The following is a 23,645-nucleotide window of genomic DNA, read 5'->3' on the forward strand; positions in this document are numbered from 1 at the left end:
GCTGCCTTTCCGGCTTTCATCTTCCGCAAAGCTTTTACTACCTCTTCTCTGTTTACCAAATCATTTTCCCTAACCCTCTCACTTTGCACACCACCTCGACCAAAAAATATTATTATTATTTTCTCTTTTTTTATATCATTCACCATTTCCCGTGTTAGCCGAGTTAGCGTAACAACAGAGGACTGGGCCTTTGAGGAAATATCCTCACCTGGCCCCATTCTCTGTTCCTTCTTTTGGAAAATTAAAAAAAAAAAAAAAAATCGAGAGGGGAGGATTTCCAGCCCCCCGCTCCCTTCCCTTTTAGTCGCCTTCTACGACACGCAGGGAATACGTGGGAAGTATTCTTTCTCCCCAGTCCCCAGGGATAATATATATATATATATATATATATATATATATATATATATATATATATATATATATATATTGTTGACGGTTTGGGGCCTCTTGAGCACGTGACGTCAACAGATGTTTACCTAATGCAGCAGCATATACGCCGTGCAAGCTGGCGCCAACCCCATCACCTTAAGTGTCATTTCTCACGTTCGTAAAGATGTATGTCATCGTAAAGTGACCTACGACGAGAGAAAGAGAGAGAGAGAATTTCTTCCAATCCTAGTGTGGAAATCGATGCTGAGACGGTCAAATAATCGTGATTGAAGTGGTCAGCCTTTGTTCTCTTGTTGGTCGGTAGAGGTTATTACCCTGGTGGAAAGAGCCTGAGTCTCCCTGGTTGTAAACCCCCCTTCCGGCTTGTACCTGGCGGCCAGAACTCGTCACATCACCAACATTCCAGATGAAGTATATCCCACCTGAACAGCGGTGTTTCCGGTGCGTCTAAGAAATGATTGCCATTGCCTCTCGCACGTTAGACATTAACCCTATTGCAAAGTGCTTGCAGGAAAGTTGCTTTCTCTCTCTCTCCTGTCTCTGTGTGTCTCTTTCCTCGAAGCCTCGAATGATTAGATCAGAAGGAAGTGCCACTTTCACCAGACCTGCTCATATCTCTGGCGGTGTCAGGAGTCACGTCACACTCCCACCACAGGTGAGGAGGGACCCAGGTGCAGTCACTCGCCACACTCCCCAGGCGTAGTCACTCACCACTCCCAGGTGCAGTCACTCGCCACACTCCCCAGGCGTAGTCACTCATCACACTCCCCAGGTGCAGTCACTCACCACACTCCCCAGGTGCAGTCACTCGCCACACTCCCCAGGCGTAGTCACTCACCACACTCTCCAGGTGAAGTCACTCACCACACTCCCCAGGTGCAGTCACTCACCACACTCCCCAGGTGCAGTCACTCACCACACTCTCCAGGTGCAGTCACTCACCACACTCCCCAGGTGCAGTCACTCCACACTCTTCCTGTGTTGAGGGAATTCACGTGGAAGAGTTACTCGTCACACCTGCAATAAGCACACAAGTTTATAACTGGATGACACTCTATGGGTTCGAGGCTTTGTTTACATCTGCTGACGAACCTTTTGCCCTCACGGCAACATCATTTGTTAGGTACAGGATTACTGTCTGTTTCCATCTGTCCCTCAGTCTTCAAGGCTATTTTCTCTTCATAAGAAACCTTTGTCAAAAAAAAATAGAGTAACACATTATGGTCGTGGGAATTTTAGCTTCCTAGAGTAGCTGCTCTACCCAGCCCACCTCCTCCTATACACCTACCTCACCTCACATCTCCATTCATGCTTACATACCCAGCCTCCCTCATATCTCCTGCCCTGCTCATATACAAAGCTACCTTCACAAATCCAGCCCTGCTTACATGCCCAGCCAGCTTACCACTCCCACATCTAACCTGTAAAGCCACAGAACAGAGCTAGGGAGCAGAATTACAGCAGAACTACAGAGCAGAACTGAGTTCAGTAAAACTGCAGAATAAAGCCAGTCAGTAAGGTTACCGAACAGAGATCTAGACAGTAGAACTATAAAACAGCCAATCTGTAGGCCAGGAAAATGTGGTACTTGACGCACACCTAAAAGTTCTATGTAAAAACATAGAAGACCTGCAGGTCTGCCTCTGACCTGACGCCCTACCCATACCTGTGTCAGAAACTTGAGGAATTAATGACTTTCAGATGAGTTTTGTTTCTGGTGGGATGGGATTATTGATGGCAGTTTGCCTGTATGTCCCTCAAAGTCTTGGCAATCATTTTCAAGTTGATGTATGTGTAGGGTTGATAGGAGAGAAAGCCACCTTATCGGGGAAAGTTCATCTTGATAAAGTGATAACAAAGGTAGCAGTGAGACGCGAGCAGCTCATCAGGATTTAATTTCCCAGCCTTTCGAAAGTCCTGTTCCCGTCACAGTGACCAAAAACCTTCATCATCCTGAAGAAAAAAATGTCCAAACATTGAGAATTACATCTTGATTAGCAGCTCATGTCTCAGAGAGATAGAGTCCCAACCCCTCCCTGGTGCACATCAGACCTGTGTCAGCATCGCCTAAGCTCATATGGTGGAGACCAGTACTCAGAAGAGGTGAGGACGAGGAGCTGGTGTAATGCGAGTCCCATTTTAGGTCGCCAACACTGACATCTGCCCTCAGTGTCCTCAAGTCACTTTCTCTTGGTGCATTAATTTCCTGCTGCTTCACTGTCTCTGACCTGAGACCCTTGTTCTTCATTCCCACTGACCTGAGTCCCCAAACAGAGGACTTCTAGCACTGGAATATATGTATACATATATTTTTATTTATTATTTATATTTTGCTTTATCGCTGTCTCCCACATTAGCGAGGTAGCGCAAGGAAACAGATGAAAGAATGGACCAACCCGCCCACATACACATGTATATACATACACGTCCATACACGCAAATATACATACCTATACATCTCAATGTACACATATATATAACACACAGACATATACATATATACACATGTTGGAAAGGATCACAATTTTGCGCGTGATCAAGATATTCCTGAGTCCACGGGAAAATGAAACACAAAAAGTTCCCAAGTGCACTTTCGTGTAATAATCGCATCATCAGGGGAGACACAAGAGAGGAATATAACAGTCAATTGATATACATCGAAGAGACGAAGCTAGGACGCTATTTGGTAAACATGTGATTGTCCAAAATGTTTTGGACAATCACATGTTTACCAAATGGCGTCCTAGCTTCGTCTCTTCGATGTATATCAACTGACTGTTATATTCCTCTCTTGTGTCTCCCCTGATGATGTGATTATTACACGAAAGTGCACTTGGGAACTTTTCGTGTTTCATTTTCCCCGTGGACTCATAGGAATATACACATGTACATAATTCATTCTGTCTGCCTTTATTTGTTCCCATCGCCACCTTGCCACGCATGTTCAGGCCCCGATCACTCAAAATCTTTTTCACTCCATCTTTCCACCTCCAATTTGGTCTCCCACTTCTCCTCGTTCCCTCCACCTCTTGACACATATATCCTCTTGGTCAATCTTTCCTCACTCATTCTCTCAATGTTACCAAACCATTTCAAAACACCCTCTTCTGCTCTCTCAACCACACTCTTTTTATTTCCACACATCTCTCTTACCCTTACATTACTTACTCGATCAAACCAGAAGCGTGGGAGGTGGGTCGATTAGAAAAGGTAGTGAGTGGTGGGATGAAGAAGTAAGATTATTAGTGAAAGAGAAGAGAGAGGCATTTGGACGATTTTTGCAGGGAAAAAATGCAATTGAGTGGGAGATGTATAAAAGAAAGAGACAGGAGGTCAAGAGAAAGGTGCAAGAGGTGAAAAAGAGGGCAAATGAGAGTTGGGGTGAGAGAGTTTCATTAAATTTTAGGGAGAATAAAAAGATGTTCTGGAAGGAGGTAAATAAAGTGTGTAAGACAAGGGAGCAAATGGGAACTTCAGTGAAGGGCGCTAATGGGGAGGTGATAAAAAGTAGTGGTGATGTGAGAAGGAGATAGAGTGAGTATTTTGAAGGTTTGTTAAATGTGTTTGATGATAGAGTGGCAGATACAGGATGTTTTGGTCGAAGTGGCGTGCAAAGTGAGAGGGTTAGGGAAAATGATTTGGTAAACAGAGAAGAGGTAGTAAAAGCTTTGCGGAAGATGAAAGCTGGCAAGGCAGCAGGTTTGGATGGTATTGCAGTGGAATCTATTAAAAAAGGGGGTGACTGTATTGTTGACTGGTTGGTAAGGTTATTTAATGTATGTATGACTCATGGTGAGGTGCCTGAGGATTGGTGGAATGCGTGCATAGTGCCATTGTACAAAGGCAAAGGGGATAAGAGTGAGTGCCCAAATTACAAAGGTATAAGTTTGTTGAGTATTCCTGGTAAACTATATGGGAGGGTATTGATTGAGAGGGTGAAGGCATGTACAGAGCATCAGATTGGGGAAGAGCAGTGTGGTTTCAGAAGTGGTAGAGGATGTGTGGATCAGGTATTTGCTTTGAAGAATGTTTGCGAGAAATACTTAGAAAAGCAAATGGATTTGTATGTAGCATTTATGGATCTGGAGAAGGCATATGATAGAGCTGATAGAGATGCTCTGTGGAAGGTATTAAGAATATATGGTGTGGGAAGCAAGTTGTTAGAAGCAGTGAAAAGTTTTTATCGAGGATGTAAGGCATGTGTACGTGTAGGAAGAGAGGAAAGTGATTGGTTCTCAGTGAATGTAGGTTTGCGGCAGGGGTGTGTGATGTCTCCATGGTTGTTTAATTTGTTTATGGATGGGGTTGTTAGGGAGGTGAATGCAAGAGTTTTGGAAAGAGGGGCAAGTATGAAGTCTGTTGTGGATGAGAGAGCTTGGGAAGTGAGTCAGTTGTTGTTCGCTGATGATACAGCGCTGGTGGCTGATTCATGTGAGAAACTGCAGAAGCTGGTGACTGAGTTTGGTAAAGTGTGTGAAAGAAGAAAGTTAAGAGTAAATGTGAATAAGAGCAAGGTTATTAGGTACAGTAGGGTTGAGGGTCAAGTCAATTGGGAGGTAAGTTTGAGTGGAGAAAAACTGGAGGAAGTAAAGTGTTTTAGATATCTGGGAGTGGATCTGGCAGCGGATAGAACCATGGAAGCGGAAGTGGATCATAGGGTGGGGGAGGGGGCGAAAATCCTGGGAGCCTTGAAGAATGTGTGGAAGTCGAGAACATTATCTCGGAGAGCAAAAATGGGTATATTTGAAGGAATAGTGGTTCCAACAATGTTGTATGGTTGCGAGGCGTGGGCTATGGATAGAGTTGTGCGCAGGAGGATGGATGTGCTGGTAATGAGATGTTTGAGGACAATGTGTGGTGTGAGGTGGTTTGATTGAGTAAGTAATGTAAGTGTAAGAGAGATGTGTGGAAATAAAAAGAGCGTGGTTGAGAGAGCAGAAGAGGGTGTTTTGAAATGGTTTGGGCACATGGAGAGAATGAGTGAGGAAAGATTGACCAAGAGGATATATGTGTCGGAGGTGGAGGGAACGAGGAGAAGTGGGACACCAAATTGGAGGTGGAAAGATGGAGTGAAAAAGATTTTGTGTGATCGGGGCCTGAACATGCAGGAGGGTGAAAGGTGGGCAAGGAATAGTGTGAATTGGATCGATGTGGTATACCGGGGTTGACATGCTGTCAGTGGATTGAATCAGGGCATGTGAAGCGTCTGGGGTAAACCATGGAAAGCTGTGTAGGTATGTATATTTGCGTGTGTGGACGTATGAATATACATGTGTATGGGGGTGGGTTGGGCCATTTCTTTCGTCTGTTTCCTTGCGCTACCTCGCAAACGCGGGAGACAGCGACAGAGCAAAAAAAAAAATATATATATACATATATATATTTCATTTTTATTTATTTTCCTTTGTTGCTGTCTCCTGCATTTGCGAGGGAGCGCAAGGAAACAGATGAAAGAAATGACCCAACCCACCCCCATACACATGTATATACATACACGTCCACACATGCAAATATACATACCCATACATCTCAATGTACACATATATATACACACAGACACATACATATATACACATGCACACAATTCACACTGTCTGCCTTTATTCATTCCCATCGCCACCTCGCCACACATGGAATAACATCCCCCTCCCCCCCTCATGTGTGCAAGGTAGTGCTAGGAAAAGACAACAAAGGCCCCATTCGTTCACACTCAGTCTCTAGCTGTCATGCAGTAATGCCCGAAACCATAGCTCCCTTTCCACATCCAGGCCCCACAGAACTTCCCATGGTTTACCCCTGACGCTTCACATGCCCTGATTCAATCCATTGACAGCACATCGACCCCGGTATACCACATCGATCCAATTCACTCTATTCCTTGCCTGCCTTTCACCCTCATGCGTGTTCAGGCCCTGATCACTCAAAATCTTTTTCACTCCATCTTTCCACCTCCAATTTGGTCTCCCACTTCTCGTTCCCTCCACCTCCGACACATATATCCTCTTGGTCAATCTTTCCTCACTCATTCACTCCATGTGCCCAAATCATTTCAAAACACCCTCTTCTGCTCTCTCAAAGACGCTCTCCTTATTTCCACACATCTCTCTTACCCTTACATTACTTACTCGATCAAACCACCTCACACCACATATTGTCCTCAAACATCTCATTTCCAGCACATCCACCCTCCTGCGCACAACTCTATCCATAGCCCACGCCTCGCAACCATACAACATTGTTGGAACCACTATTCCTTCAAACATACCCATTTTTGCTTTCCGAGATAATGTTCTCGACTTCCACACATTCTTCAAGGCTCCCAGGATTTTCGCCCCCTCCCCCACCCTATGATTCACTTCCGCTTCCATGGTTCCATCCGCTGCCAAAGCCACCCCCAGATATCTAAAACACTTTACTTCCTCCAGTTTTTCTCCATTCAAACTTACCTCCCAGTTGACTTGACCCTCAACCCTACTGTACCTAATACCCTTGCTCTTATTCACATTTACTCTTAACTTTCTTCTTTCACACACTTTACCAAACTCAGTCACCAGCTTCTGCAGTTTCTCACATGAATCAGCCACCAGCGCTGTATCATCAGCGAACAACAACTGACTCACTTCCCAAGCTCTCACATCCCCAACAGACTGCATACTTGCCCCTCTTTCCAAAACTTGCATTCACCTCCCTAACAACCCCATCCATAAACAAATTAAACAACCATGGAGACATCACACACCCCTGCCGCAAACCTACATTCACTGAGAACCAATCACTTTCCTCTCTTCCTACACGTACACATGCCTTACATCCTCGATAAAAACTTTTCACTGCTTCTAACAACTTGCCTCCCACACCATATATTCTTAGTGCCTTCCACAGAGCATCTCTATCAACTCTATCATATGCCTTCTCCAGATCCATAAATGCTACATACAAATCCATTTGCTTTTCTAAGTATTTCTCACATACATTCTTCAAAGCAAACACCTGATCCACACATCCTCTACCACTTCTGAAACCACACTGCTCTTCCCCAATCTGATGCTCTGTACATGCCTTCACCCTCTCAATCAATACCCTCCCATATAATTTACCAGGAATACTCAACAAACTTATACCTTTGTAATTTGAGCACTCACTCTTATCCCCTTTGCCTTTATACAATGGCACTATGCACGCATTCCGCCAATCCTCAGGCACCTCACCATGAATCATACATACATTAAATAATCTTACCAACCAGTCACCCCCTTTTTTAATAAATTCCACTGCACTACCATCCAAACCTGCTGCCTTGCCGGCTTTCGTCTTCCGCAAAGCTTTTACTACCTCTTCTCTGCTTACCAAATCATTTTCCCTAACCCTCTCACTTTGCACACCACCTCGACCAAAACACCCTGTATCTGCCACTCTATCATCAAACACATTTAACAAACCTTCAAAATACTCACTCCATCTCCTTCTTACATCACCACTGCTTGTTATCACCTCCCCATTAGCCCCCTTCACTGAAGTTCCCATTTGCTCCCTTGTCTTATGCACTTTATTTACCTCCTTCCAGAACATCTTTTTATTCTCCCTAAAATTTAATGATACTCTCTCACTCTCTCACCCCAACTCTCATTTGTCCTCTTTTTCACCTCTTGCACCTTTCTCTTGACCTCCTGCCTCTTTCTTTTATACATCTCCCACTCAATTGCATTTTTTCCCTGCAAAAATCATCCAAATGCCTCTCTCTTCTCTTTCACTAATAATCTTACTTCTTCATCCCACCACTCACTACCCTTTCTAATCAACCCACCTCCCACGCTTCTCATGCCACAAGCATCTTTTGCGCAAGCCATCACTGCTTCCCTAAATACATCCCATTCCTCCCCCACTCCCCTTACCTCCTTTGTTCTCACCTTTTTCCATTCTGTACTCAGTCTCTCCTGGTACTTCCTCACACATGCTGTAGTAGACTGTATTGAGATAACTAGGCTTCACTAGTCAGTGTCATCTACCAGGAAAGCAATTAAGGCACTGCTGGTCTTGAGCATGCAACGTGGAGGATGATTTCCAGTTGAATGTGAATAATGACCCCATGTTTGAAGGTGCTTTAAGAAGTCTTTTGATTTTAGTGAAGAATTATAATCCCAGTTGTGATCACCATATGGGACAGAAGTGGAAAGCAGAAAGTGTTATATATGTTGTGGATCAGTGAATGGAAAATAAAACAAATGAATGTTGTATTTTTGTGATAATTGGTTGAAAAAGATGCTTGAGCAAGATTGCCATACATCGGTAGTGTCAGATGTTTTGGTAAATATTTGCGTATCATTTGAGATGTCCTTAATTGTCTAATCTTCAAAAACAAAAGAAACTGCTTCCAATATCAGTATGTATTGTTGATAATGCCAGCTTGTTTGTTTTCCAGACTTGTGTGTCACCAGTTAGTCTACAATTGTTCTGTCTCCTCAGATGTTACAGTCATATAGGTCGTGTGGGCGGAGCACAGGTCATGTCACTGGGGGCCTTCTGTGTGCTGTGGTGGGACAGAGGGCCCATCTACCATGAGCTCCTGCACGCCCTTGGTTTCTTCCATGAGCACAATCGCCCAGACCGGGACAAGTTTGTTGAGATCAAGTGGAACAACATCGCCGAGGGAGAGGTTGAGAACTTCATCAAGAGGTCACGATCCATCGTTGACCTTACCGACCTGCCATATGACATCAGTGAGTGGAACATATGTGGGTTGATGGGATGACATGCATGCCAGTTTAATTGAGGCAAAATTCAAACATAAGGAAGATCATCTTCATTTGTAAGGTAGCACAGGAATAGACAAAGAAATGGCTTCAGTCATTTACATCCACTCCCAAGCCGTCATGAAGGATAAACTAAACCAATTCCCCCTATCCACAATCAGGCCTCGGACCATTCTGTGATTTCTTCTGACTGTTTCATTTGCCCTAATTAAGACAGCACATAGTCTCCTGTAGAACACACTGCTCCAATTTGCTCTATCACTTGCACACCTTGTACCCTCATGCATGTTCAGGCCTTGAGCCTTCAAAGTATCTTCCACTCCATCTTTCCACCACCTCCTCCTTGACTAATATTATATATTATTATTTTTTTTTTTTTTTTTTTCTTTTGTCGCTGTCTCCCGCGTTTGCGAGGTAGCGCAAGGAAACAGACGAAAGAAATGGCCCAACCCACCCCCATACACATGTATATGCATACGTCCACACACGCAAATATACACACCTACACAGCTTTCCATGGTTCACCCCAGATGCTTCACATGCCCTGATTCAATCCACTGACAGCACGTCAACCCCGGTATACCACATCGCTCCAATTCACTCTATTCCTTGCCCTCCTTTCACCCTCCTGCATGTTCAGGCCCCGATCACACAAAATCTTTTTCACTCCATCTTTCCACCTCCAATTTGGTCTCCCTCTTCTCCTCGTTCCCTCCACCTCCGACACATATATCCTCTTGGTCAATCTTTCCTCACTCATTCTCTCCATGTGCCCAAACCATTTCAAAACACCCTCTTCTGCTCTCTCAACCACGCTCTTTTTATTTCCACACATCTCTCTTACCCTTACATTACTTACTCGATCAAACCACCTCACACCACACATTGTCCTCAAACATCTCATTTCCAGCACATCCATCCTCCTGCGCACAACTCTATCCATAGCCCATGCCTCGCAACCATACAACATTGTTGGAACCACTATTCCTTCAAATATACACATTTTTGTTTTCCAAGATAATGTTCTCGACTTCCACACATTCTTCAAGGCTCCCAGAATTTTCGCCCCCTCCCCCACCCTATGATCCACTTCCGCTTCCATGGTTCCATCCGCTGCCAGATCCACTCCCAGATATCTAAAACACTTCACTTCCTCTAGTTTTTCTCCATTCAAACTCACCTCCCAATTGACTTGACCCTCAACCCTACTGTACCTAATAACCTTGCTCTTATTCACATTTACTCTTAACTTTCTTCTTTCACACACTTTACCAAACTCAGTCACCAGCTTCTGCAGTTTCTCACATGAATCAGCCACCAGCGCTGTATCATCAGCGAACAACAACTGACTCACTTCCCAAGCTCTCTCATCCCCAACAGACTTCATACTTGCCCCTCTTTCCAAAACTCTTGCATTCACCTCCGTAACAACCCCATCCATAAACAAATTAAACAACCATGGAGACATCACACACCCCTGCCGCAAACCTACATTCACTGAGAACCAATCACTTTCCTCTCTTCCTACACGTACACATGCCTTACATCCTCGATAAAAACTTTTCACTGCTTCTAACAACTTGCCTCCCACACCATATATTCTTAATACCTTCCACAGAGCATCTCTATCAACTCTATCATATGCCTTCTCCAGATCCATAAATGCTACATACAAATCCATTTGCTTTTCTAAGTATTTCTCACATACATTCTTCAAAGCAAACACCTGATCCACACATCCTCTACCACTTCTGAAACCACACTGCTCTTCCCCAATCTGATGCTCTGTACATGCCTTCACCCTCTCAATCAATACCCTCCCATATAATTTACCAGGAATACTCAACAAACTTATACCTCTGTAATTTGAGCACTCACTCTTATCCCCTTTGCCTTTGTACAATGGCACTATGCACGCATTCCGCCAATCCTCAGGCACCTCACCATGAGTCATACATACATTAAATAACCTTACCAACCAGTCAACAATACAGTCACCCCCTTTTTTAATAAATTCCACTGCACTACCATCCAAACCTGCTGCCTTTCCGGCTTTCATCTTCCGCAAAGCTTTTACTACCTCTTCTCTGTTTACCAAATCATTTTCCCTAACCCTCTCACTTTGCACACCACCTCGACCAAAACACCCTGTATCTGCCACTCTATCATCAAACACATTCAACAAACCTTCAAAATACTCACTCCATCTCCTTCTCACATCACCACTACTTGTTATCACCTCCCCATTTGCGCCCTTCACTGAAGTTCCCATTTGCTCCTTTGTCTTACGCACTTTATTTACCTCCTTCCAGAACATCTTTTTATTCTCCCTAAAATTTAATGATACTCTCTCACCCCAACTCTCATTTGCCCTTTTTTTCACCTCTTGCACCTTTCTCTTGACCTCCTGTCTCTTTTATACATCTCCCACTCAATTGCATTTTTTCCATGCAAAAATCGTCCAAATTATTTTTATTATTATTATTATTATTATTATTGTTATTATTATTATTATTATTATTATTATTATTATTATTATCAATATTATTATTATTATTATTATTATTATTATTATTATTATTATTATTACTATGTGATGGAAGGATGAGGTGAGGAAGATTTTGAGTGATCAGAACGTGAATGTGCGGGAGGTGAAAGGCCTGCACAGGTAGAGTAAATTGGAATGATGTGGTATACAAGGGTCAGCATGCTGTCAGTGGACTGAAACAGGGTATGTGAAGCAGCTGAGTAAAAGGTCTATGGGGATTTGTTGTGGATAGGGAGCTGTGGTTTTGGTGCATTTGTACATATAGTTAGAGAATGGATGTGAGCAATTATGGCCTTTCTTCGACTGTTCCTAGTGCTATCTCAACACAGGAGACAGTGACAAGTAGGAAAAAAATATATTGAATATTAGCACTGTCTTAGGTATTATTATAGATATAATTTTACATTTTAAGTAACATTAAGTTCAGCTGAGCATAGTGTAAGAATTATTGCTAGAGTAAGAACAGGAAGAGAGATAAAACAGTAGTCCATTGGAGCTGCAGCATAAGTGGTGAGGAGTTGCTACATTCTTTATATGGTTGCAAGAAAGGTGAGTTGTTTGCCAGGATCCCACGGTACTATTGTAGATGGGATGAGGGATTGCTTGAATCCTGTAATGCTGCTGCAGATGGGAAGAGGCTTTGCTGGGGTCTTTTAATGCTGCTATAGGAAAAATGGGATATTGTTGGAGTCCCAGGGTACTGCTGCAGATGGGAAGGATTGCTGGGGCTATATGAAACTCTTTTAGAAGGCAAGCAAAGCTGGAGTCATATGATACTCCTGCTGTAAAAGGTGTCAGAGTCCCATCCATGGCTGGAGATAATCCTAGTTAAGAGAATGGGAGGCTATTAAGTGTGATGTCTGAACCCATAGTGTCATCCATGGTGGCTGTGCAGTGTTTAGAGCCATTCAGTTCTACATAACACCACAGCATTGCACTCTGTATCAAGATCATGTTGTGTGTGCTACCTGTGTGCTCTGCATGGACTACATTTGCAAACATATTATTGTGCTTCATGCCATCTTGATGTGTCTTCATGGGCCATGACCTGCAAGTGAAGAAGGCTTTAGAGAGAGACTTAGTTCATAGGGTATGAAGACCTCAGCAGAACTGACTGGTTGATGGAGCCTTACTCAGCTTCCCAAAATATTGTTTTACCCCATTTGTTATTTTAGGATGTTTAAGTTTTTAGTAATTCTTCATTCTCATGATACTGCTCCAGACTTATTGTAATGATTAATGAGGCCAATGAATTATTGAAATATTCACAGAAAAACTTATAATCATTTCTCAAATTATGAGAAGTTCTGCTGATTATCTACCCTGAGGTTTATACTTTTGAAACACAGCTGCATCATAGAATGATTGTTATAAGAACTTGTTAAAGAAAGCTTCAGGAGGTTGCACATGTCAGACCTCAACACCCAAAGCCTCGTACTCATACATGTTGGTAGTCCTGACCACAAAACTGGAAATACATGTGTACATCATTAGGACTTGTACTGTATCTCTCTTGCAGGATCAAGCTAAAGTTGTTTGCAGTATCTTGGAAGGGGACTAAGACTGTTAGGTGGTGAAGTTTATGTTGGGATAAGTTAGAGAGGTTAAGAAAAAATGACATTCAGAGTCATAAGCATTAAGCTACCTTCTTTCTTAATATGACAAAAACCTTTCGCTAGAGAATCACTGGCCATACACATACTTAGTCCTTATGTTAGTACCGGCTACTGATGTCAGCTTGTATTATTCACAGATTCTGTGATGCACTACAGCCCTTTTGCTTTTGGTAAGTGGTACTTCTTAACCCCAACCATCAAGTCTAGAGAAAAAGGTTATAACTTCTGGAGGTCCACAGAGCCATCTAAGGTGAGAAGCAAGAAATATTTTAAATTGCATATCTAGCTTTTTCATTTTCCAAGTAAAGAACATTTCATGAAAATTTCATAGAATTGAAATTTTTTCTTTTATGGCAAAATGCTTTATTTCCTTTGTATTTGCAGGGACTTTAAACCTTCAGTATACTGTTTCAGTTGCCAAAACATACCATGACCATGTAAAGAGAATTTTTAATGTGCACAGGTGTGCAAATATTGAAAGAAGTAATGGTAAAAATTGTTTTTGTTTAAATTTGGTATCATCTCCCACTCTTTCTCCTTAGTTTGTTTTTTACTAATGATACCAGACATCTGTAAGGACACCAGACATCCTTATGGACAACAGACATCTGTATAGTCATCTAACATTGATAAGGACACCCGACCTCTTTATAACACCACTCATCTTTATCGATACTAGACACCTGTATGGACACCAAACATCTATTTGTATACCAGATGTCTGTGTGGAAATTTAACATCTGCATGGATACCAGACATCTTTAACGATGCCAGACATCTGTATGGACAGTAGATATTGTGTTTGGCCACCAGACATCTTTATGGACACTCGACATCTTTAGGGACACCAGACATCTGTATGGACAGCAGACATCTCTGCATACAAAAACAAATTGTATAGGCATCAGATATCTTTCTAGACAGCAATCATCTGTATGGAAAGAAATGCTCTTATTGTAAGATATAATCATCACACGATTAAGAAATTTGCCAAAAATTTGTTGACCATATTCATAAATCATGATGGTGTTAAAAAGGAGTCTGAATTTCTAAGCTAATCTTCATTTCATTTCCTCTATGCCACAGATCCAGAGTTAATATAAAAAAATGGTAATCTAAACTAACAATCTGTTGAAGACATACAATGTTATATGGAGAAAATAATGGAACACACTGGATATGTAAAAGTTTCTCATAAGTTTGAGCATTACAAGAAATGTCTATGGGTAATTGAACTGAGAACATAAACATTCAGACAGTGTAAGGAAAATTAACCCCTTAAGTGTGACGGTACAAGCCTTCATGTTGGTATGAGCCTTCATGATGGCATGACTTGATAATTACAGAACAAGCATTCATGATGGCATGACCCTTGTTCATGATAGTATGAAGCTTCATGATGGCATGACTCTTGATAATTAAAGAACAAGCATTCATGATGGCTTGACCCTTAATCATGACAAAACAAGCGTTCATGATGACATGACCCTTGATCATATTATAAGCTTTCTTGATGGCATGACCCTTGATTATGATAAAATGAGCATTCATAATGGCATAACTATGATCATGCTATTATGAGCCTTCATGATGGCACACCACCTTTGAGCACAACAGTAAGAGTTCATGAAGGCACAGCCCAAGATCTTGACAGTGCGAGCCCTCATGATGGCATGATCCTTGAGAATGAAAAACTTGGGCCTTCATGTTGGCATGACCACGAGTATAAGAGTACAGTGTTTCAAGAGGGCTCGACACATGATCATGACAGTACAAGCCTTCAAGATGGGATGACCTAAGCGTTCATGATGACATGACCCTTGATCATAATATTATGAGCTTTCTTGATGGCATGACCCTTGATTATGACAGAATGAGCATTCATAATGGCATAACTATGATCATGATAATATGAGCCTCCACGATGGCACACCACCTTTGAGCACAACAGTAAGAGTTCATGAAGGCACAACTTAAGATCATGACAGTACGAGCCCTCATGATGGCATGATCCTTGAGGATGACAAACTTGGGCCTTCATGTTGGCATGACCATCGAGTATAATAGTACACTCCTTCAAGAGGGCTCGACACATGATCATGACAGTACAAGCCTTCAAGATGGCACGACCCACGATCATGTTAGTACGAGCCTTCAAGATGGCACGACACATAATCTTGACAGTACAAGCCTTCATGATGGTATGACCTTTGATCATCGTGATATGAGCCTTTATGATGGCATGACCCTTGAGCATGGTAGTATGTCTTGAGATTGACCGAGTCCAATAATAACTATATAATTAATTATAGATATATAACTCCAGTACTCTTGTTAAAGGGCTCTTGCTGCTCCAAGACTGCAGAACAGGAGGGAAATGATGGACTCCTTTGGACTAAGCTCCTTGATGAGATTATACTCCTCTTCACCCATTGACAGTAGGGCAACCTCACTGAAGGTGACTTTCTGCTCTTGATGTAAACTTTTGCTGGCAGAGTTCAGTAACACACAAACACACACACAGAATGACGATGTGGACGGTGAACAGGGTAGAGCAACTAGAGGACATAATATGATATTGAGCAAAAATTTGTTAATAAAAGATGTAAAGTACTATTATGGTAAAAGAGTGGTGGATGAATGGAATAGGACATGGTTAATGTTGGCATCCCATCAGACAAACACCCATCTTTACAACACTACAAACACAGATTCAGCATATCCTGAGACCCTTCATTCCAACAATGCAACTACCACATGGAAGATACCAAACACTTATTACTCAGTTGCCATGCATTCTACCCACAGAACATTACTACACTTTATAACCTATTATCGCCTGGCAGATGTGGCCAGCTCCTAGAGTGGTGCAAGATCCCCATAAAGATAGAAGGGACCCTTGGGGCAAGAAGTATCCAGTACAGTATACATAAGTGCAATATCTTTTTAATTTTAATTCAAAATCTTATACCTGTACCAAAGATTTTAATTGAGTTCACTAACTTTTGCAGATTGATTACAGGAAGCTGAACAGATTATACAAATGCCGGCGCGATGGTGAGTATTCATACCAAGAAAGAAAATGGTACAAGCAGCATTTACTTTTTTGTTCTGTACCATAATGGAGGTTATTCTGCACTCATGTCACTCCATTATTTATCTTTTTTTTGTTATAATGTAATTTCACTAACTTCTTTTTACTGTCCATGTTCCCTGTGTCATCATTGATCTTTTTCCATTCATCCACCAGTTTGATACTGTGAAAATATTCTTCTCGTTTTCTTATCCGTTTCTCTCTGCGTATTTCCAAGAATTGTTCACTCAGCGTATTCATTTTAATTCAGAAATTTAAAAGTCATTATTTTAGAAGTCTGCCTTCAAGTGGAACAACCAAACTTTGAGATGCATAGCTCTTCCTAAATTTAATCATGCTCCAAGTATTCTACTGAATATTTCTTTATCCAAACACTGAAATACAGCATATAATTTGCCCTCTTTATCATTTCTGCTGGGTTTTGTGTTGACACCATAGTCCATTTTGCACATATAAATTCGTATAGTTTCTTCTTGCAATAAGATTCTGATAACTTGGCCTCCTTTTTCTACATCCCATATTCATAACATTCCATGTCTCTGGTTTAACCTTCAGGAAAGGATCACATTTCTTGTTTCATACCCCTATTATGACAAATTATGATTTGCAGACATTCAGATGTGGTTCCAGTTCATCTGTCAATTCCTTCACAAAGAAAAGGAAGAAGAGTAGGCCCTAAACCAGCCCAGAAAAGGAATCTCCAGACATTTTTCCTCTTTTCCCTTCAAGCATAATTTTCACCAATTTAAGGAGTCTTCCCTTTATACCTGCCGGAAAATCCATCCTTCACAATAGTCATGCTCGTGTTGTAACTTAAGTTCTTTATGGAACAATTTAGCCTGGCCCATTGTCATGCTACCTGACAAGTCCACTCCATCACTCTTATGCTGTCGAAACCATTCCATCATCACTCATTTGTGCTCAGTACTCTTACCATCTTTCATAGTTTTCCTAATTGTCATTTGCTTCTTGGAATCTCTGTCTGCATAGAATTTCAATATTTTCTCCCTTTGCTTCTTTATATCATAAATAGTTGATGAGCCAATACTGTAGATGTCACACAGCTTTATCTTGGATTGATATGGACTGGTGTTTACGTTTGACACCACGACTGACACTCTCACATGTCTTAGAAGCCATAGCTAGGGTTAAATTTAAGCTAAGAATCTCACAAAATTGCGGTATCACCACCAATAAGTGCAGTGTAAAGAATGTAAATAAGCGTTCCCTACACACAGTGCCATCTGTGGGCGCCAAGTAAACTAGTCTGGTGGCCGCAGTAATTTCCGGTAATTGCAAGTTCCCTCACGTAATTTTGTCTGGACTAAAGGAGGTGCCGAACCATCAGTTGCCGGAAAATTGGTGGTGTACCTGTACTAGCACTTTTGTTATACACAGCATTTAAGTAAACTGGTCCCTGACACAAGCACATCTTGCATGATCAGTGCAAACTTAGTAACCTTGAGACAAGCACATCTTGCATGATCATCACTTTTCCTGCCTACACATTAGTACATACATTTATATGCAGCATTTATGGATCTGGAGAAGGCATATGACAGAGTTGATAGAGATGCTCTGTGGTAGGTATTAAGAATATATGGTGTGGGAGGTAAGTTGCTAGAAGCAGTGAAAAGTTTTTATCAAGGATGTAAGGCATGTGTACAAGTAGGAAGAGAGGAAAGTGATTGGTTCTCAGTGAATGTCTGTTTGCGGCAAGGGTACGTGATGTCTCCATGGTTGTTTAATTTGTTTATGGATGGGGTTGTTAGGGAGGTGAATGCAAGAATTTTGGAGAGACGGGCAAGTATGCAGTCTGTTGTAAATGAGAGGGCTTGGGAAGTGAGTCAGTTGTTGTTCACTGATGATACAGCGCTGGTGGCTGATTCATGTGAGAAACTGCAGAAGCTGGTGATTGAGTTTGGCAAAGTGTGTGAAAGAAGAAAGCTGAGAGTAAATGTGAATAAGAGCAAAGTTATTAGTAGGGTTGATAGACAAGTAAATTGGTGAGTTTGAATGGAGAAAAACTGGAGGAAGTGAAGTGTTTTAGATATCTGGGAGTGAATTTGGCAGCGGATGGAACCATGGAAGCAGAAGTGAGTCACAAGGTGGGGGTTGGGGGCAAAGGTTCTGGGAGCGTTGAAGAATGTGTGGAAGGCAAGAACATTATCTTGGAGAGCAAAAATGGGTATGTTTGAAGGAATAGTGGTTCCAACAATGTTATATGGTTGTGAGGCATGGGCTATAGATAGGGTTTTGCAGAAGAGGTTGGATGTGTTGGAAATGAGATGTTTGAGGACAATACGTGGTGTGAGGTGGTTTGATTGAGTAAGTTATGAAAGGGTAAGAGAGATTTATTTATTTATTATACTTTGTCGCTGTCTCCCGCGTTTGCGAGGTAGCGCAAGGAAACAGACGAAAGAAATGGCCCAACCCCCCCCCATACACATGTATATACATACGTCCACACACGCAAATATACATACCTACACAGCTTTCCATGGTTTACCCCAGACGCTTCACATGCCCTGCTTCAATCCACTGACAGCACGTCAACCCCGGTATACCACATCGCTCCAATTCACTCTATTCCTTGCCCTCCTTTCACCCTCCTGCATGTTCAGGCCCCGATCACACAAAATCTTTTTCACTCCATCTTTCCACCTCCAATTTGGTCTCCCTCTTCTCCTTGTTCCCTCCACCTCCGACACATATATCCTCTTGGTCAATCTTTCCTCACTCATCCTCTCCATGTGCCCAAACCACTTCAAAACACCCTCTTCTGCTCTCTCAACCACGCTCTTTTTATTTCCACACATCTCTCTTACCCTTACGTTACTCACTCGATCAAACCACCTCACACCACACATTGTCCTCAAACATCTCATTTCCAGCACATCCATCCTCCTGCGCACAACTCTATCCATAGCCCACGCCTCGCAACCATACAACATTGTTGGAACCACTATTCCTTCAAACATACCCATTTTTGCTTTCCGAGATAATGTTCTCGACTTCCACACATTCTTCAAGGCCCCCAGGATTTTCGCCCCTTCCCCCACCCTATGATCCACTTCCGCTTCCATGGTTCCATCCGCTGCCAGATCCACTCCAAGATATCTAAAACACTTCACTTCCTCCAGTTTTTCTGCATTCAAACTCACCTCCCAGTTGACTTGACCCTCAACCCTACTGTACCTAATAACCTTGCTCTTATTCACATTTACTGTTAACTTTCTTCTTCCACACACTTTTCCAAACTCAGTCACCAGCTTCTGCAGTTTCTCACATGAATCACCCACCAGCGCTGTATCATCAGCGAACAACAACTGACTCACTTCCCAAGCTCTCTCATCCCCAACAGACTTCATACTTGCCCCTCTTTCCAAAACTCTTGCATTTACCTCCCTAACAACCCCATCCATAAACAAATTAAACAACCATGGAGACATCACACACCCCTGCCGCAAACCTACATTCACTGAGAACTGAGAATGAGTGAGGAAAGATTGACAAAGAGGATATATGTCAGTGATGGAGGGAATGAGGAGAAGTGGGAGACCAAATTGGAGGTGGAAAGATGGAGTGAAAAAGATTTTGAGCGATCAGGGCCTGAACATGCAGGAGGGTGAAAGGTGTGCAAGGAATAAAGTGAATTGGAACGATGTGGTATACCAGGGTCGACGTGCTGTCAATGGATTGAACCAGGGCATGTGAAGCGTCTTGGGTAAACCATGGAAGGTTTTGTGGAGCCTGGATGTGGAAAGGGAGCTGTGGTTTTGGTGCATTATACATGACAGCTAGAGACTGAGTGTGAACGAATGTGGCCTTTTGTCCTTTCCTAGCGCTACCTCGCGGGGGGAGGAGGGATGCTATTTCATATGTGGCGGGGTGGCAACAGGAATTAATAAAGGCAGCAAGTATGAATTATGTACTTGTGTATATATGTATATGTCTGTATGTATATATGTATGTATAGGAATATGTATACGTTAAAATGTTTTTTTTTTTTTTTTTTGCTTTGTCGCTGTCTCCCGCGTTTGCGAGGTAGCGCAAGGAAACAGACGAAAGAAATGGCCCAACCCACCCCCATACACATGTATATACATACGTCCAAACAACGCAAATATACATACCTACACAGCTTTCCATGGTTTACCCCAGACGCTTCACATGCCTTGATTCAATCCACTGACAGCACGTCAACCCCGGTATACCACATTGCTCCAATTCACTCTATTCCTTGCCCTCCTTTCACCCTCCTGCATGTTCAGGCCCCGATCACACAAAATCTTTTTCACTCCATCTTTCCACCTCCAATTTGGTCTCCCTCTTCTCCTCGTTCCCTCCACCTCCGACACATATATCCTCTTGGTCAATCTTTCCTCACTCATTCTCTCCATGTGACCAAACCATTTCAAAACACCCTCTTCTGCTCTCTCAACCACGCTCTTTTTATTTCCACACATCTCTCTTACCCTTACGTTACTTACTCGATCAAACCACCTCACACCACACATTGTCCTCAAACATCTCATTTCCAGCACATCCATCCTGTTGTAAATGGAAATGGTGAAGAGCTTGTAGATTTTTTTTTTTTTTTTTTTTTTTTTTTTTTTAATACTTTGTCGCTGTCTCCCGCGTTTGCGAGGTAGATTTAGGTGCTGAAAAAGGACGTGATTGGGAATACCTGGTTTAAAAAGAGAGATATACATAAGTATACGTATCTAAGTAGGAGAGATGGCCAGAGAGTGTTATTGGATTACGTGTTAATTGATAGGCGCGCGAAAGAGAGACTTTTGGATGTTAATGTGCTGAGAGGTGCAACTGGAGGGATGTCTGATCATTATCTTGTGGAGGCAAAGGTGAAGATTTGTAGAGGTTTTCAGAAAAGAAGAGAGAATGTTGGGGTGAAGAGGTTGGTGAGAGTAAGTGAGCTTGGGAAGGAGACTTGTGTGAGAATGGACCAGGAGAGACTGAGTACAGAATGGAAAAAAGTGAGAACAAAGGAGGTAAGGGGAGCGGGGGAGGAATGGGATGTATTTAGGGAAACAGTGATGGCTTGCGCAAAAGATGCTTGTGGCATGAGAAGAGTGGGAGGTGGGCAGATTAGAAAGGGTAGTGAGTGGTGGGATGAAGAAGTAAGATTATTAGTGAAAGAGGAGAGGCATTTGGATGACTTTTGCAGGGAATTAATGCATATGAGTGGGAGATGTATAAAAGAAAGAGGCAGGAGGTCAAGAGAAAGGTGCAGGAGGTGAAAAAGAGGGCAAATGAGAGGGGGTGAGAGAGTATCATTAAATTTTAGGGAGAATAAAAAGATGTTCTGGAAGGAGGTAAATAAAGTGCGTAAGACAAGGGAACGAATGGGAACTTCAGTGAAGGGGGCTAATGGGGATAACATGTGATAATGGTGATAACAAGTAGTGGTGATGTGAGAAGGAGATGTAGAGTATTTTGAAGGTTTGTTGAATGTGTTTGATGATAGAGTGGCAGATATAGGGTGTTTTGGTCGAGGTGGTGTGCAAAGTGAGAGGGTTAGGGAGGATTGTTTGGTAAACAGAGAAGAGGTAGTAAAAGCTTTGCGGAAGATGAAAGCCGGCAAGGCAGTGGGTTTGGATGGTATTGCAGTGGAATTTATTAAAAAAGGGGGTGAATGTATTGTTGACTGGTTGGTAAGGTTATTTAATGTACGTATGATTCATGGTTAGGTGCCTGAGGATTGGCGGAATGCTTGCATAGTGCCATTGTACAAATGCAAAGGGGACAGAGGTGAGTGCTCGAATTACAGAGGTATAAGTTTGTTGAGTATACCTGGGAAATTATATGGGAGGGTATTGATTGAGAGGGTGAAGGCATGTACGGAGCATCAGATTGGGGAAGAGCAGTGTGGTTTCAGAAGTGGTAGAGGATGTGTGGATCAGGTATTTGCTTTGAAGAATGTTTGCGAGAAATACTTAGAAAAGCAAATGGATTTGTATGTAGCATTTATGGATCTGGAGAAGGCATATGATAGAGTTGATAGAGATGCTCTATGGAAGGTATTAAGAATATATGGTGTGGGAGGCAAGTTGTTAGAAGCAGTGAAAAGTTTTTATCAAGGATGTAAGGCATGTGTACGTGTAGGAAGAGAGGAAAGTGATTGGTTCTCAGTGAATGTAGGTTTGCGGCAGGGGTGTGTGATGTCTCCATGGTTGTTTAATTTGTTTATGGATGGGGTTGTTACGGAGGTGAATGCAAGAGTTTTGGAAAGAGGGGCAAGTATGAAGTCTGTTGTGGATGAGAGAGCTTGGGAAGTGAGTCAGTTGTTGTTCGCTGATGATACAGCGCTGGTGGCTGATTCATGTGAGAAACTGCAGAAGCTGGTGACAGAGTTTGGTAAAGTGTGTGAAAGAAGAAATTTAAGAGTAAATGTGAATAAGAGCAAGGTTATTAGGTACAGTAGGGTTGAGGGACAAGTCAATTGGGAGGTAAGTTTGAATGGAGAAAAACTGGAGGAAGTGAAGTGTTTAAGACATCTGGGAGTGGCTTTGGCAGCGGATGGAACCATGGAAGTGGAGGTGAATCATAGGGTGGGGGAGGGGGCGAAAATTCTGGGAGCCTTGAAGAATGTGTGGAAATCGAGAACATTATCTCGGAAAGCAAAAATGGGTATGTTTGAAGGAATAGTTGTTCCAACAATGTTGTATGGTTGTGAGGCATGGGCTATGGATAGAGTTGTGCGCAGGAGGGTGGATGTGCTGGAAATGAGATGTTTGAGGACAATATGTGGTGTGAGGTGGTTTGCTCGAGTAAGTAATAATAGGGTAAGAGAGATGTGTGGTAATAAAAAGAGTGTGGTTGAGAGAGCAGAAGAGGGTGTTTTGAAATGGTTTGGTCACATGGAGAGAATGAGTGAGGAAAGATTGACCAAGAGGATATATGTGTCAGAGGTGGAGGGAACGAGAAGTGGGAGACCAAATTGGAGGTGGAAAGATGGAGTGAAAAAGATTTTGAGTGATTGGGGCCTGAACATGCAGGAGGGTGAAAGGCGTGCAAGGAATAGAGTGAATTGGTACGATGTGGTATACCGGGGTCGACGTGCTGTCAATGGATTGAACCAGGGCATGTGAAGCATCTGAGGTAAACCATGGAAAGTTGTGTGGGGCCTGGATGTGGAAAGGGAACTGTGGTTTCGATGCATTATTACATGACAGCTAGAGACTGAGTGTGAACGAATGGGGCCTTTGTTGTCTTCCTAGTGCTAC

At 42.5% G+C, this 23,645-nt stretch overlaps 1 protein-coding gene across 7 annotated transcripts in view; it reads left to right on the forward strand.

Moving 5' to 3' along the window:
* LOC139761984 (astacin-like metalloprotease toxin 2) overlaps window positions 1–23,645 on the forward strand; it is a 53,631-nt gene that overhangs the window by 28,379 nt on the left and 1,607 nt on the right. For all 7 annotated transcript variants that reach the window (XM_071686751.1, XM_071686752.1, XM_071686750.1 and 4 more), the window contains 3 exons: window positions 8,854–9,107; window positions 13,442–13,554; window positions 16,316–16,361. In XM_071686751.1, coding sequence (XP_071542852.1) covers window positions 8,854–9,107; window positions 13,442–13,554; window positions 16,316–16,361 — 413 coding nt within the window. The remainder of the gene's footprint in view (window positions 1–8,853; window positions 9,108–13,441; window positions 13,555–16,315; window positions 16,362–23,645) is intronic.

This window comes from Panulirus ornatus, chromosome 42, assembly GCF_036320965.1.
Source record: "Panulirus ornatus isolate Po-2019 chromosome 42, ASM3632096v1, whole genome shotgun sequence".
Taxonomy (NCBI): domain Eukaryota; kingdom Metazoa; phylum Arthropoda; class Malacostraca; order Decapoda; family Palinuridae; genus Panulirus; species Panulirus ornatus.